Source organism: Argentina anserina, chromosome 1 (assembly GCF_933775445.1).
Source record: "Argentina anserina chromosome 1, drPotAnse1.1, whole genome shotgun sequence".
Classification (NCBI taxonomy): Eukaryota; Viridiplantae; Streptophyta; class Magnoliopsida; order Rosales; family Rosaceae; genus Argentina; species Argentina anserina.
The window spans coordinates 1,906,068-1,920,444 of NC_065872.1; the positions used below are offsets into that span (position 1 = coordinate 1,906,068).

The 14,377-nt window shown below is 36.7% G+C and overlaps 2 protein-coding genes across 3 annotated transcripts; both read left to right on the plus strand.

The window, feature by feature from the left end:
- Positions 1-1,293: 1,293 nt before the first annotated feature.
- Positions 1,294-5,607, plus strand: LOC126800349 (sodium/pyruvate cotransporter BASS2, chloroplastic). The gene is given in 14 exon segments (XM_050527705.1): positions 1,294-1,889; positions 2,073-2,178; positions 2,774-2,891; positions 3,029-3,070; positions 3,149-3,262; positions 3,346-3,408; positions 3,684-3,811; positions 3,931-4,012; positions 4,353-4,404; positions 4,501-4,506; positions 4,509-4,591; positions 4,674-4,832; positions 4,944-5,033; positions 5,126-5,607. Coding segments are annotated over 14 exon segments (1,230 nt in total). The 5' UTR covers positions 1,294-1,780; the 3' UTR covers positions 5,204-5,607.
- An 866-nt stretch (positions 5,608-6,473) lies between these two features.
- LOC126800322 (transcriptional corepressor LEUNIG-like) lies at positions 6,474-13,881 on the plus strand. Of its 2 annotated transcripts, none has more exons than XM_050527678.1 (18): positions 6,474-6,621; positions 7,579-7,676; positions 7,770-7,879; positions 8,126-8,545; positions 8,631-8,719; positions 8,801-8,888; positions 8,981-9,047; positions 9,268-9,317; positions 9,895-10,152; positions 10,267-10,452; positions 10,797-11,039; positions 11,325-11,442; positions 11,561-11,670; positions 11,817-11,966; positions 12,399-12,554; positions 12,646-12,762; positions 13,051-13,257; positions 13,502-13,881. In XM_050527678.1, exons 1-18 carry the CDS (start codon positions 6,587-6,589, stop codon positions 13,643-13,645), a joined length of 2,646 nt encoding a protein of 881 aa, XP_050383635.1. In that variant the 5' UTR covers positions 6,474-6,586; the 3' UTR covers positions 13,646-13,881. The 2 variants fall into 2 exon arrangements, with proteins under 2 accessions (XP_050383635.1, XP_050383643.1); XM_050527686.1 differs by having other exon boundaries at positions 10,273-10,452.
- The last annotated feature ends 496 nt before the right edge of the window (positions 13,882-14,377 follow it).

Below are 14,377 nucleotides of genomic sequence, written 5' to 3' on the forward strand. Positions count from 1 at the left end.
GGCTTAAGATTAGATGATCGAGTTGAAATTTCTTTTGCATTGGAGTTGGTCCTCGGCCCCCTCACCTATATCAGACATTCACAAAACAAATAACATCTCAAGCTGTATATATCAACCAGCTGCAGCCATGCAGGTTAGATGCCGAATGTCTACTACAAACCAAAGGCGAAGCCAAAGTCCAAAGAGATCATGTGACCATGTGTTTCACTCCCCAATTCTCACTCTCCTTGATTATAACATGAATAACACATCGCAATCCTCTTTGGTCTGCACAGAATTATTGATGCAGTAAGTACTGGTAATTAATAGATTGACTGTCCGATATAGATTGATCTTTCCGATATGGTAAAGATTTGTTATCCTGCCAAACATCATCTTCCATTTCTATTATCTACTCAAGACTGCGCTATCTTCCCCAGTATGACAGTACCATCTGTGCCTCCGACTCCTACCGACTGTCTAACTTCTAATGTAACTTGATGCACAAAATGGGCGAGGGTGAAGATTCACTAATAAGTTAATAAAGATGAAGTGTTTGATGAATTGTTTCAAATAAACACAATTAACTAACCGATGTGACCTTAGTTAGGAAAGAACACGAAAAAAGGAAACGGACCTACCTACATAATGCACGGAAAAGTGACATATTTCGAAGATTAACTTACATTTTTGAAGTTCAGAGTAATTGATATGAAGCCATGATGATATGTGCATTTTTGTTGTTCCTAGCTCGCACACTCACCACCTATTTCACTATAACGTTAACATGTAATCATACGAATCAAACTCGCCCAGACTCACCTCCAGTAATCGATCAATTGAACAACCTCTCTGAGTTTGATCGACTTCTTCACCAAATCTAAGTGCAAACTGCTTATTTAGATAAATATACGTATGTAAAATGTACATATACATTGTTAGGTAGCTAGCAAGTACAAGAATACAAGATGCACCGGTGATCTAGTTGGTAGAGAAAAATAGTCAGTAGTTCATAGGATCCATTATACTACACCTAGCTATCTACAAAATTCCTGGAATCCTTCATCCTTGGTTTTGAAATCAATGACAAAGAACCATACTTGATCACAAACGATTAAGATTGCTTATGCTAACCGGATGGGCTTCAAAGTTTCTTATTCGGCCCAAGCGGGCTAGGAGAAACCCAATTCGCTTGAGCCTAGACTGGCTGGGACGGTCCAAATATATAAATACAGAAGACAAAGACCAGTTTCATTCTTTCAACTTGATACGATTTTTCCCTTCTTTTTATTTGGAAAATATAATGACACTTTGTCAAATTGTTCATTTCTTACACTGAAGCACTGAAGATTTATTAGTTTTATATTTGATTCGATTGCTATGTTTTTGAGGCCGAAATGTATATATTGATCCAAAAACGCAGTTTTCTTCATGCATTTTCTGTCAAGAACTCCAACACTAAAAGCCGAGAGCTTTCATTTTCTGCTGGAGAGTTACACATCAAAGTCGTAAGAGCTCCAGGTCTACTATGTAAAATATATATCTGTCACTTAATTTGGAAACAGACCAATCTACCTAGTTTCGGATGAGGCTAGATTCCACTTAGATGGATTATCGATCTGTGTGGCTCATTGGTTTCCACGACCACCAACAACAATACAAACCCGGTAACCAGTTTTGGAGCCAAGTTCCCATATGCAGACAATCCTATCTCCCCACTTCACTATTCTAAGTTTTAAACTCAACAGCCCCATACTTTTTTGATCTTTTCCTATTGATTGAATCCCTTGGTTTTGACCCAATGTCTTCCTTGTCTAGATTTGCTCTCAAAGATTTCAAGTTAAATACTTGTGAAGCCTACTGTAGGCAGAGCTCTTCTTTATCTTCAAGGAGGCTCCAAAGCCATATTGGTATGTTTAGTTTATGCGCTCTTCGTTTCTGGGTTTGTGTTTGGTATCCGTTTTGGCAATTGGGTTTAGATTGTTGGTGATATGGGAGCTCAAGTTCAATTCTTTTCTGTTGTGGGGATTGGGACAGTTTATTGTTTTCCTCCGTTTCAAGCGTTTAGTTGATTCTAATTGATTGGTTTTCAGATGTAAGAGGTGGAATTGTGTCTGAGAAGGGAAGGAGTTGTGCAATTGAAAGCAAGACATGGAGTCCGATTGTTGCTGCTGGTTCTTCGATAGTTCATACTTCAAGGTGTGTAGTTTAGTGTTGTTTTGAGGGTACCCTTGTTTTGATAATGCTTCATAAATGAGAATATATGTGAAGTTGTGAGTACATAATATGTTGATTATGTTTGTGGGAATTATTGGGTACCATAGTTCAGTTTATAAGCAAACCCGAGAGCTACATTACTGTTCTTTAGTTAGTATTGGTTCTTGGAGGTGTGGTATACACCAAAAGGAAATGAGATCGCTCTTACTTGTTTAGAGAGCTCAGCTGGATCAATGTCGAGTAGACCTATACCTCTTAGTTACTCTCAGATGTTAATGTTATTTGTAGTCAAATATGAGTAACTTATAGTTCAATATTTCATTCTTACTGTGATCAGGTCTGTATCACTTTCCTATTTCCTTTGAGTTTTTTTTCCTGTCCCAACACACCAAAATGACCAGATAGTGTTCACCAGTTGCCAGTAATGTGTACACAACGTAAAATGTCTCATTTTAACAACTAGTTACCAAGATGGCTGCTCTTTTCACGCATAGTTAGGACTTCATAGTTTCTATGGATAATCTGCTTCTCCTGGATACTTACCAGTCAGTTTTACATCCTTCATATATTCATGTAGCAACTCCAAAGTTTTGTGCAAGGCGGCAACAAATGCATCTGGAGGTCTTCCCACTGCTAGTGGCATGAGCCAGTATGAGAGAATAATCGAAACTTTGACAACGTTATTTCCTCTATGGGTAGGTATCACATTACACTAATGTATATAGTTACTATGATCCTGTCTTCCCAATTCAAACTTTCTTAAGCATAGTTCTGTTCTAAACAATGTCTCTGGAAAGACTTGCGAATTCTGACTCCTACTTCCTTGACATAGGTGATAATTGGCACCATTGTTGGGATCTACAAACCATCTGCTGTAAGATCTCTTTCCATTCTTTTTGCTATATGACATATCAGCTAGTGATCATCAAGCTTAATGTTGGGGTTCCTTCAGGTAACTTGGTTGGAGACAGACCTTTTCACCCTTGGCCTTGGTTTCCTCATGCTTTCTATGGGTTTGACGTTAACCTTTGAAGATTTTAGACGATGCTTGCGTAATCCTTGGACTGTAAGTAGCATCCTTTCATTAAGTCAGTGAGCTTTGACAGATAATTTTAGTTAATTGTAATGGTTATTAAATGTATGCTGCAGGTCGGTGTAGGATTTCTCGCTCAGTACATAATCAAACCCTTACTAGGTTTTGTCATTGCCCTGGTAAGGATTTATGGCTTCACTGTAATTTACTCCATTTAATATGCTTTTCCTATGGAGTTTCTCCTTTATACCATTTGAGATCTTATAACAGGTGTTAGTATCAGTATTTCTGCTATTAGATGTACAAATTTTGCTAGTACAGACCTTAGTACATAAGAGCTCTTTCTTTTCTGCCTCACTTTAAGATCCTGTCGTCCCCTAGAAAAGGGGGGAAGGTGGCTAGTCCTTCATATAAACATATTATGGATGCTACAATGATGATCCTCTCTTTTCAGAAACTAAAGCTTTCTGCACCTATTGCTACGGGTCTTATTCTGGTCTCCTGCTGTCCTGGCGGTCAGGCATCAAATGTTGCAACTTATATCTCAAAGGGGAATGTTGCACTATCTGTTCTCATGACGACGTGAGTTGCATGCCATATAATTGTCTGGGAAGTTTACAATTGTGTCTGAAACAATATTCTTTTTTCTGCATCTAAATGTCTTGTATTAAACCATATATTATCTTGTGGACTATGTCTAGATGTTCAACAATAGGAGCTATTATAATGACACCGCTTCTTACCAAGCTGCTTGCTGGCCAGCTTGTTCCAGTTGATGCTGAGGTAAGTCCAAACATGATCTATAATCAGTGCAATACTGATGATCAATAAATTTACTCATCAATCTGTTGATCTCACGTATAGCTGGTCATAGGTACCGTGTGTAAAATCTGAACCAATAATGAACAAAAGTTTCCCCAACCTATAGGATTCATTTTTCATCAGTTATTGGATATTAGTAACAAAATGACACACTCATCCACAATAATCTAAACTAAAATAAAGGGATATCTACACTATCTTTATAATGGTTTGTTTTACTATGCAGTAGGATTACAGATTCTCATTGCTACTTAACAGAGGTATTGACTTTGATTTCTTGTATTATCTATCATCCTTGCAGGGCCTAGCAATCAGCACTTTCCAGGTTGTTTTAGTGCCAACAATTATTGGAGGTAATAATATTTTTGTTTTAATTATCATCAGATTATTAAAATGCATCTGGACATAAATGTTGTAATCTTCACTGGTGTACCTGCTTCATGTGACAGTACTGGCAAATTCCCAAAGTTCACTTCAAAAATTAGCTCAGTGACACCTTTGGTTGGAGTAATCCTCACCACTCTTCTCTGTGCAAGCCCAGTAAGTTCATGATTGGAGTGAGTAATTCATAGTGAAAGTTGATGTGCATATTACTTAGCTTTAATTTTTTATCATTTTATAGATTGGACAAGTTTCTGAAGTCTTGAAAGCACAAGGACTGCAATTAATACTCCCAGTGGCTGCTTTACATGCTGCTGCATTTGCCATTGGCTATTGGGTTTCAAGGATATCTTTCGGTGAATCCACTTCTCGTACCATATCCATAGAGTGTGGGATGCAGGTAAACATATTCTCTGGTAGTATTTCAATACTGCATCCATGTATTCTTAGGACAAGCAGGATAACTGTTCACTGACACCCTAACTTACGGTTTTGGTAATATCATTTGCAGAGCTCCGCACTTGGGTTTTTACTAGCTCAAAAGCATTTCACGAACCCCTTAGTTGCTGTCCCTTCAGCTGTTAGCGTTGTTTGTATGGCGGTATGTCTCGCCCTTTAGATCCTATTGAGTTAACTTATGAATGTTCTCAGAACTTGTAACCCAATTCTATTCTTGTAATTGCCAATTCGCAGCTCGGTGGCAGTGGTCTTGCCGTGTATTGGAGAAACAAAGGCCTTCCTGTTGATGACAAGGATGATTTCAAGGAATGAGAAGTAGCCTCATCTTTTTCTAGTTAGAGAAGAATGTCTTTCATTATAAGGCCATGTTTACACCAGGATTTTTTTGATTTGAAAAGCTGTAGATTCAGGTAATTAGAACTCAGAACATGGGAAAGGAGGAGAGTGAAGTAATTTCTTTGTTCTAGATTTTGGAAATAATTGAAGGCTTATTTGTGGCAATGTTTGCCAATTTACAGTACCAGCAGCTATTGATGATTAGCATCAAGTGAGTTGTGATCTGTGTCTATGTTTCTGATATGGATTGGTTTAGGTGCTTAATTGCCAGTCAATCATTGGTTTTCTCATCAGTAATCATCTTAATCTTGAAAATGATGGATTAGAAGCCAGACAATCCTAATCTATTAATAAAAGGGCAATATTGATGTTTCCAACTACTTTGTCCTTGACTTTCTATGAACTGTGCCAGTCAACCTTTTTTTTCTCCTCTTTTTCTGGGACAGGTAAAAATAACATTTTGACAAACAGGTAAACCATTGAGACATTCTGACACTGTCAGTCTATGATAGGAATCATAGGATGTGCCAACTTTTACAATCCCAACAGAAACAGAAGAAATAAGAGAAAATGTGCTTAACCTTCCTAATTCTTATTTTAATCTTTTCCTTTGTTATTTATCTCCAAGAATTCCTAGTCGTAAGACTTGAGTCTTAATGAGTTCTTGTGAAATGATAGAAGATAATTAGTTCTACTAATCAAGCAATTTTTTCTCTAAACAAAATAAGTTAAAACATAAATCGACATATTTTCTTAGAAACTTTCAACATATTTTTTTTAAAGAAAGATGTTAATTTCAGTAATAATTTAATAAAGTTACACGTAGTGATTTAATTATATAAGTTTATATCACACAATCTCACATCACATGACCGATTATGTTATCAATTCTTTAATTGTAACTCAGAACACAAATTTGTTTAAAGAGCAATGAGCAATGCTTAAGTATTTCGTAGCCACAATCCATATAATCAACTAAAACATGCATTCTTGCCCACCAAGTTTGTATTAAGTTTTGGAATTTTTGGTCAATACAAGGAAGATAAAAAAGAAGAGGAAAAAAGAGAATAAAAAGTCATGAACTTCGCCACACCGCTTGCGTGGAATTAAAAACCCATAAAGGAAATAATTAATAAAAAAGGAAATAATATTTTAATATTGACTCAACAAGGAGGTTATGGTCTTCTTCAACTTTATTAATTATTATAGAACATAGTGAAGAAGCCAGAAGAAGAAGAAGCAAAAGCTGAGAAGCAGTAGTAAGAGAAAAACAAAACTCAGAGAAAGCAAAAAGATACAAACTTGAAAAGCATTTATAAGAAAAGTTATCATCTTTGTGAAGAACGCATATCACCCATCATGGCTTCTCAGGCCAATTGGGAAGCTGATAAAATGTAAGCATCTCTAATTCTTATTAGGCTCTGAACTTTCTGTTTATTTTTTAGTCATTTTTTTGTTCTTATTGTTATCATCTCACTTGGGCTTTAAGGGTTCTTGATTCTAGGGTTCTATGTTTTTAGGGGCACCATTTGTTTGTCAATTTCCAAATGGGTTCTCCATTTTTCTATGCATTTGGGGCTGCCCTTTGTGTTGTTGATTGTTCATATCTGATTAAAGGATCATGCTTTTTCAATCTGTTGTCTGTTGGGACTTGAAGGTTGTTGTTTGATGATCTTATTCTGTAATGGGTATTAAGAGCTTCAACCATGTTTTGGTGATCTTGTATATTTGTTATGTGTGATTGAATGGGTTGTTCTTCAGTTCTGGCTTTGGGCTCTGTTTGATTGAACTGAGGGGTGGGATTTGGAGATTCGTTGTATTTGCAGTTATCCAATATGTGTCTTCGTCTCCAGAACATAAGCTTAGAAAAAGGAGACGAGTTTAACTTTCAGTTTCTGTTTTGTATCAAAATTTGAGAATTTCCTCAACTAAATACACTAAAGCTTAGATTTTTCTTAAACAAAAAGAAGAAAAAGTTTACTACCAGCTGAGAAAAAGCTTAATATGTGGAGCCCAGATAACAGGGAAACTGAAACTCCAGAAAGTTGTTTCTTTCTTCCTACCAAGAAAATACGGCTGAAAGTCTTCTGATGTTTCATATGGGTTATTTTTCTTAAACAAATTTGCTCAGTCAGATATAAGAGTTAATTAATAAAAGGATTTAATTCAAATTTCCAAAAGTAACTAGCAAAATATCTGGCATTTCATTTCATTGTCTTTGCATTGATTTATCGTTTTAGCATCAGTTTAGATATCATGATTTGCATTTTAATCCCTCTGTGTTTCTCAGAAGCCTTAAATATGTTTGGGTTCTGACTTCTGACATGTGGGCATAATTGTATGGATCGTAGGTTGGATGTTTATATATATGATTACCTTCTGAAGAGAAATTTACATACTTCTGCAAAGGCATTTCAAGCGGAAGGAAAAGTTTCTACAGATCCTGTAGGTAAGAACATGGTTGTATTATGAATAAGATTTACTGCAAATTGCAAGTTCATATCCAAATTGATTGTTTTCTTGGATTGTACATTTATACCAGCTATTGATGCACCCGGTGGCTTTCTTTTTGAATGGTGGTCTGTCTTTTGGGATATATTTATCGCTAGGACAAATGAAAAACACTCTGAATCAGCTGCATCTTATATTGAGGTGAGTATTTTGGTTTTCTAGTAGTTTCTATTTGTTTCTTAATTAACATTTGTGGGTGTATTTTTAACTTTTATTTTTGGGAGATTGGAGAGCTTAACTGTTGCATCTTGAATTCGGTGTAAGTGGAATGTTGCACTCTTTTTTGGCAGGTTCTCTTGAAGGATTATAAAGAATGAACATCTTGAGATTCATAAAATTTTAATGCAATTATGGAGATCTAATGCCTCGTTTTGCTTTCTGTATCAGACTCAAGTAAACAAGGCTCGGGAGCTGCAACAGAACCCTCAGCAGCATCCACAAATGCAAATGCAGCATCTTTTGCAAAGGCATGCTGCTCAGCAGCAGCAGCAACAACAGCAACAACAACAGCAGCAACAACAGCAACAACAGCAACAACAACAAAAACAACAACAACAACAACAACAACAACAGCAACATCAACAGCAACATCAACAGCACCAGCAACAACAACACCAGCAACAACAGCAGCCGCAACAGCAAAGACGAGATGGGACCCCACTTCTTAATGGAACTTCCAATGGGCTTGTTGGAATGGATCCTCTTTTGAGGCAGAACTCTGCAACTGCAAATGCCATGACAACAAAAATGTATGAGGACAGATTGAAGCCTCCCAGGGGGGATGCTTTGGATGATGCGGCTTTAAAGGTAATAAGTTTGACATAAATTACTTTCTTTCTAACATAGATTCCTTTCATCTATTGACGACTGTTTGCCGATATTCACCTTGCAGCAAAGGATGGGTGACAATATGAGTCAGCTTATGGATTCAAATCGTGCATCATTGGTGAAAGTAGCCACGGCAGGTGGCCAGTCTCCTGGGTATATCTCTAACAAATTATATTTATCATGACCTAGCATGGAATTTTTGTTTTATATGAAAGTTGTTGAACTTCTTCTCAGTCAAATGCTGCATGGTACACCTGGAGGTGTGTTGGGGAGTCTCCAACAAGCTCACAGTCGGAGTCAGCAACTTCCTGGATTGATGCAGGTAATTATCATGTCTGAGTCTGTTTCTTGATAAAAATTTAACATCACAAATCCTGTTTTCTTATTTTGGGTCCTATTTGCATGGTGAAACAGGACATAAAGACTGAGATGATGAACCCAAGAGCTGCTGGGCCAGATGGATCATTGATGGGTCTCCATGGTATTGATTTTATGTTTTTGTACTAGGAATAACTGGATGTGATCTGATATGGAGATATGTTATAATCAACTACTACTTTGATAGTTATTTCGAAATCCACTAATTCATGGTGGATACACATGTTTCCATTACCATTAATTACTTTTGATATCTGATTGGAGTTTAATATTGAGATTATAGTTCTTCCCGTACCAATGAATGATCAATTTGTTTATGTTAGGATCAAATGAAGGCAGTAGCAATTTGACTCTGAAAGGCTGGCCTTTAACGGTAAGGCTCATTGTACTATCTCTTGCATTTTCTCTCCAATTTTAATTCCTAGTTTGTTATATATTTATTTATTTATTTTTTGTTGGAAGAAAAGGCCTGAGGGTTTTTACATGAAATGTATTTAACACAATACACCAAATGTCAAGTATTAGTAACAATTAATCTCTTTTCCAAATGGTGTATGTTACTTATGTTCTTGCTCTCTCTCTCTCTCTCTCTTTCTATTTATATATATATATATATTACAATTTACTCTTTGTTTAGTGACTATAGAAACATTGTTGTTATGTTAGGCGACAGTCATAACATTTTAGAGAAGTCTGCTTTTGTTTGAACGTCTCTCTTATTGTTAAGAGGAAAGTTGGAAAGTTTTGCAGATTATTTATATTTCCTACCATAAATTGCTCGCACATTCCAGGTTCTATCACAAATAAAAAGATCAGTTTAGTTTAAGAACACGAGTAATATATAATGCCGATCATGTGTAGATAATTACTATGAAATTGGATTTTCACTGCAGTTTTCTCCGTTCATGTTTTCTTGTCCAGTAAAATTTAATGTTTATTTTTCCTGTTAGGTTCGGCCTGGAATTCTCCAGCAGCAAAATTCCATGATGCACTCATCTCAGCCCTTTAATCAATATCAGATCCAGCAGCAACTTCTACTTCAGGCACAGCAAAATTTAGCCTCCCCATCGGCCAGTGACCTGGAGACTAGAAGACTGCCCATGCTTCTCAATAGAAATATATCTAACGTTGATGTTTCTAACACTGGATCGCCTGTTCAAGTTGGTTGTCCTGTATTGCCTGGTGCAGATGCTGATATGCTTATGAAGGTATCATTCATGGGTCTGAATTTGGAAGACCTCCTGATGTAATTAATATCATTAGACCTTCTGAAATTTAAGCTTTCAGAACATATTGGCTTACAAGAATAACCAACTTACCAGTTACAGCAACAGCAGCTGCAAAACAACAATCAACACCAGCAACAACAACAATATTCACAGCATCCGTTTCCAAGTCAACACCCTCAGAGTTCAAACCAACACCTTCAACAGCAAGACAAGATCATTGGTGCTGGTAGCATTACAGGTGGTGGAAGCATGTCCAACTCCTTTCAAGGCAGTGATCAGGTTTGTAGTTTGTTTATATAGCTATAGATCCTTTCAATTATGTCTTTTCTTTTGTGCAACTTGACCTCAGATGCAAATTATCTACATGTGCAGCAGTGTTTATAAATTCTTAATTACCCTTTTTTTGTGTATTGCAAGACGATATGGATATTTTCTCTATGTATTGCTTTTCAATCCAGCATGACATGCATTTTATTATGAAATTCGAACTTCATCATATTGCCTGGTGTAGGGTACTAAAGTGTTTTTAGTCTGTATTCATCAGTCTGTATATGATCCTATGATTAGGGCTGTATTAGATTTTCCCAGGGTGGTTTTCTAATTTATTTCGATGTTTTCTAAAGGCTCCAAAGAATCAAATGGGGCGAAAGAGGAAGCAGCCAGTGTCATCTTCAGGTCCTGCCAATAGTTCAGGGACTGCTAATACCACTGGACCATCCCCCAGTTCACCTTCAACGCCTTCCACTCACACAGCAGGAGATGCGATCTCGATGCCAACTTTGCCCCATAATGGCGGTTCCTCAAAGTCTCTACTTATGTTTGCTTCTGATGGTCTAGGCTCAGTTGCCCCAGTACCAAATAAATTGGTGTGAAGCTAGTCACTGTTTCATCAACTTATTTGCGTAAATTGCATTTAGGGTGATTATATGTCCCTCTGCTGTATAGCTATTATTGGCATGGACCACAATGGACCAGTATGGTTGATATATTGGATGGAGAAATGTCAACTGCATTTCTATTTTTCTCCCTATTGCTAGGTCTTAAGTTGTAGACCACAACTTTCTAGGCTTGCCTCATACAGTCTAGTTCATCGCACCATATTGTTATTAGCAGTTCATTTGGCAGTCAGTAACTAGGGTTGTATTTTGCAGAATGATATGGACCGTTTTGTGGATGATGGATCTTTAGAGGATAATGTTGAAGAATTCTTGACACATGATGATGCTGACCCTCGGGATAGAGTTGCTCGGTGTTCAGATGTCAGCAAAGGTACTATCAATGCTGACTTTCTATTGCTATGTCACTGATACATCACAATATGTCTGGTTTGCTTGTGCTGTACTAGAAACTAGTAGAATGCTTTAACACTTGTTCTTAATAAAACTAGGTTTCACTTTTTCGGAAGTTGGGGTTATTTCTGCAAGTGCAAGTAAGGTCGAGTGCTGTCACTTCTCAGCAGATGGGAAAACACTTGCCACTGGTGGGCACGATCGAAAGGCGAGTACTAGTTAGATTGAAGTGTATATTACATAAAACTGGCAGTAACACTTGGATATTTTGCAATTATATGAAATACTACTTAAGTTCATATTAAGCCATTTAAACACAAAATAGTCATTATATCTTGATGGTTTTGTGCACAGGCTGTATTGTGGTGTACAGAATCCTTCAATGTGAAGTCTACTCTGGAAGAGCATACTCAATGGATAACAGATATTAGATTCAGTCCTAGTATGTCAAGGCTGGCTACATCCTCCGCTGACAAGACTGTCAGGGTTTGGGATGTTGATAATGTTAGTAAATACATTTTCCTGTTTTCACGGTCAAGGCAACATTTATTTTTCATATATCTCCTACTCGGTCAAATATTTATCATGCAGTGCATATTTGCATTGACCTGTCACTGGATTGACCTTCATAGGGTCTTTTTACTTTTTAGGACAACCGTTTGTGATTGCTAGCATTACACTTCTCTATTGGAATAAATGTGTGCTAATTACTGGCCAATCCATAGTTTTTAAGTGAAATACAAGAATTTGCTCACTGCTAATTTTCATTTTGTTAATTATTTCTCAAAATTGAATACATGATCAACTAATTTGGAAAACCTGGCAAATGGTCTTTTGGATATTTTTCGTATTTTTGCATTATTACTCTCCTACTTGTTAAGTCTAAACCGTCCACTTGTAATTTATCTAATGTATTGAATGCTTATAATTGTGCAGCCTGGCTATTCACTTCGTACTTTTGTGGGACATTCTACAACTGTTATGTCACTTGACTTCCACCCTACTAAAGAGGATCTTCTGTGCTCTTGTGATAACAATAGTGAGATAAGATACTGGAGTATCAAGAATGGCAGTTGTGCTGGAGTTTTCAAGGTATGGCATATGGTGTTAATTTCGCTACTATATAAGGATTAACATAGTTTGGTAATTTGTAGTCAGCTTCAATAATACTTTTATTTATCAGGGTGGAGCAACTCAGGTGAGGTTTCAACCTCGTCTTGGAAGGATTCTCGCTGCCGCTGGTGATAGTGTTGTCTCCATACTCGATGTAGAGACACAAGTCTGCATGCTTAAATTGCAGGTTTGTTGTGAGCCAAAATAGTTATCTTGGGTATCGACTTTAACTTGATCACAAATGGGCAATAGTGATATCCACATTCTTGCCTGAATGAGTTTTTACTTTATATGAGCGTAATGCAGTTATTTGCATAACAAAATGAAAGTGTGAAGCTATCATGAACTTGACGACTTGAAGCAATTCATAAAGCTGCATCTCTAGCTTTCTTATGTCTTTTGTATTTAATTGATTTCTTAAAAAAAACATCCGATGGATTTATTCAGACTTTTAACTTACTGTTTTGTCTTATAGGGTCATAAGAACCTTGTCAATTCTGTATGCTGGGATTCAACAGGAGAGTATTTAGCTTCTGTTAGTGATGAATTGGTTCGAGTGTGGTCAGTTGGCTCCGGTAGTAAAGCTGATTTCCTTTATGAGTTAAACTCTTCTGGCAACAACTTCCGGACATGCGTGTTCCATCCCACTTACCCATATTTGTTGGTAATTGGCTGTTATGAGGTGGGTCATTGCTGCGATATCTCTCCCTGACAACTGCATTTGAGTTTTCAAACAATCACTTTGTTCAGCAACTTCTATATGAGTTTGTTCTTTAATTCACATACGTGGTAAAATATAATTTTGCTTAAAAAAACATAACTTGGTCAACTGGAATTTTGCTTAAAGATAAACTTGTTTTGCAATGACTTGCTCTTATTTGAGCTGCTAAATGCTTCTGTGCTTATTGTGCTCTGTGTTTATTCAGACATTGGAACTTTGGAACATGACTGACAAGAAGACAATGACGCTGCATGCACATGACAAGCTAGTGTCTTCCTTGGCAGCATCAAGTTCAGCTGGCATGGTAGCTTCAGCAAGCCATGATAAGTGTGTGAAGCTATGGAAGTGAATTAGTCTTTTACCATCGGCATCACACATCCTGATCTCGTCGGCAATGGCACCTCTAGTTGTCTATGTCGGATCGTTATGTCGTAGTAAGTACATGAGACGGTTTTTAGATCTTAGCAGTCCCGGTTTAACCCATAGGAGAGTTTCCTGCGATGTCAGAAACAAGGCTTACAATACAAACGATCATCTTCTAAACAACCTCAATTAATATGATATCCATCTATGGCTTATGCTGCTGCTTTTGGATGTTAAAGCTTATCATTCTCCAGTCATTTCGGTTTTCAAGTTTAAAATGTACGGTTTGCTTTACTTGGCCGCTCAAGTTATGGAAGAACAAAGCCCATTTCTATTAATATCCGACTAACTAGTCATTTAAGCTTTGAAATTTACGCTTTTTACAATGTACAAGTGGTCAAGTGGGTGAAGAAAATGAAAATGAGATGAGTAAATATAGTCTTTATCCAAAGTAAAATTTCGTTTTGAAATTACAGTTTGAAGTTCTAATTTTGGCACATTTTTCAGTCAAATTTTTTTCACCATAAGCGATTCAATATTTAGGTATATTATTCAAGATCATTTATACAAAGTTTCATCTAATTTGACAATGGTTTGAGCTTTTAAAATTGAAATTTACACGAACGGTTCACGTTGAACAATTTTAATTCATTGATTGATTTAATTTGATTTCAATATCTTAACGATGTCTGAATTAGATGAAATTTTATAGAAATTC

Bases quoted from the DNA above. Each gene is read 5' to 3' on its own strand.
- LOC126800322 (XM_050527678.1), top strand. From the start codon at position 6,587: ATGGCTTCTCAGGCCAATTGGGAAGCTGATAAAAT. The intron at 11,967-12,398 runs GTTAGTAAATAC...ATAATTGTGCAG, and splicing joins GGGTTTGGGATGTTGATAAT to CCTGGCTATTCACTTCGTAC. The intron at 13,258-13,501 runs GTGGGTCATTGC...GTGTTTATTCAG, and splicing joins TGGTAATTGGCTGTTATGAG to ACATTGGAACTTTGGAACAT.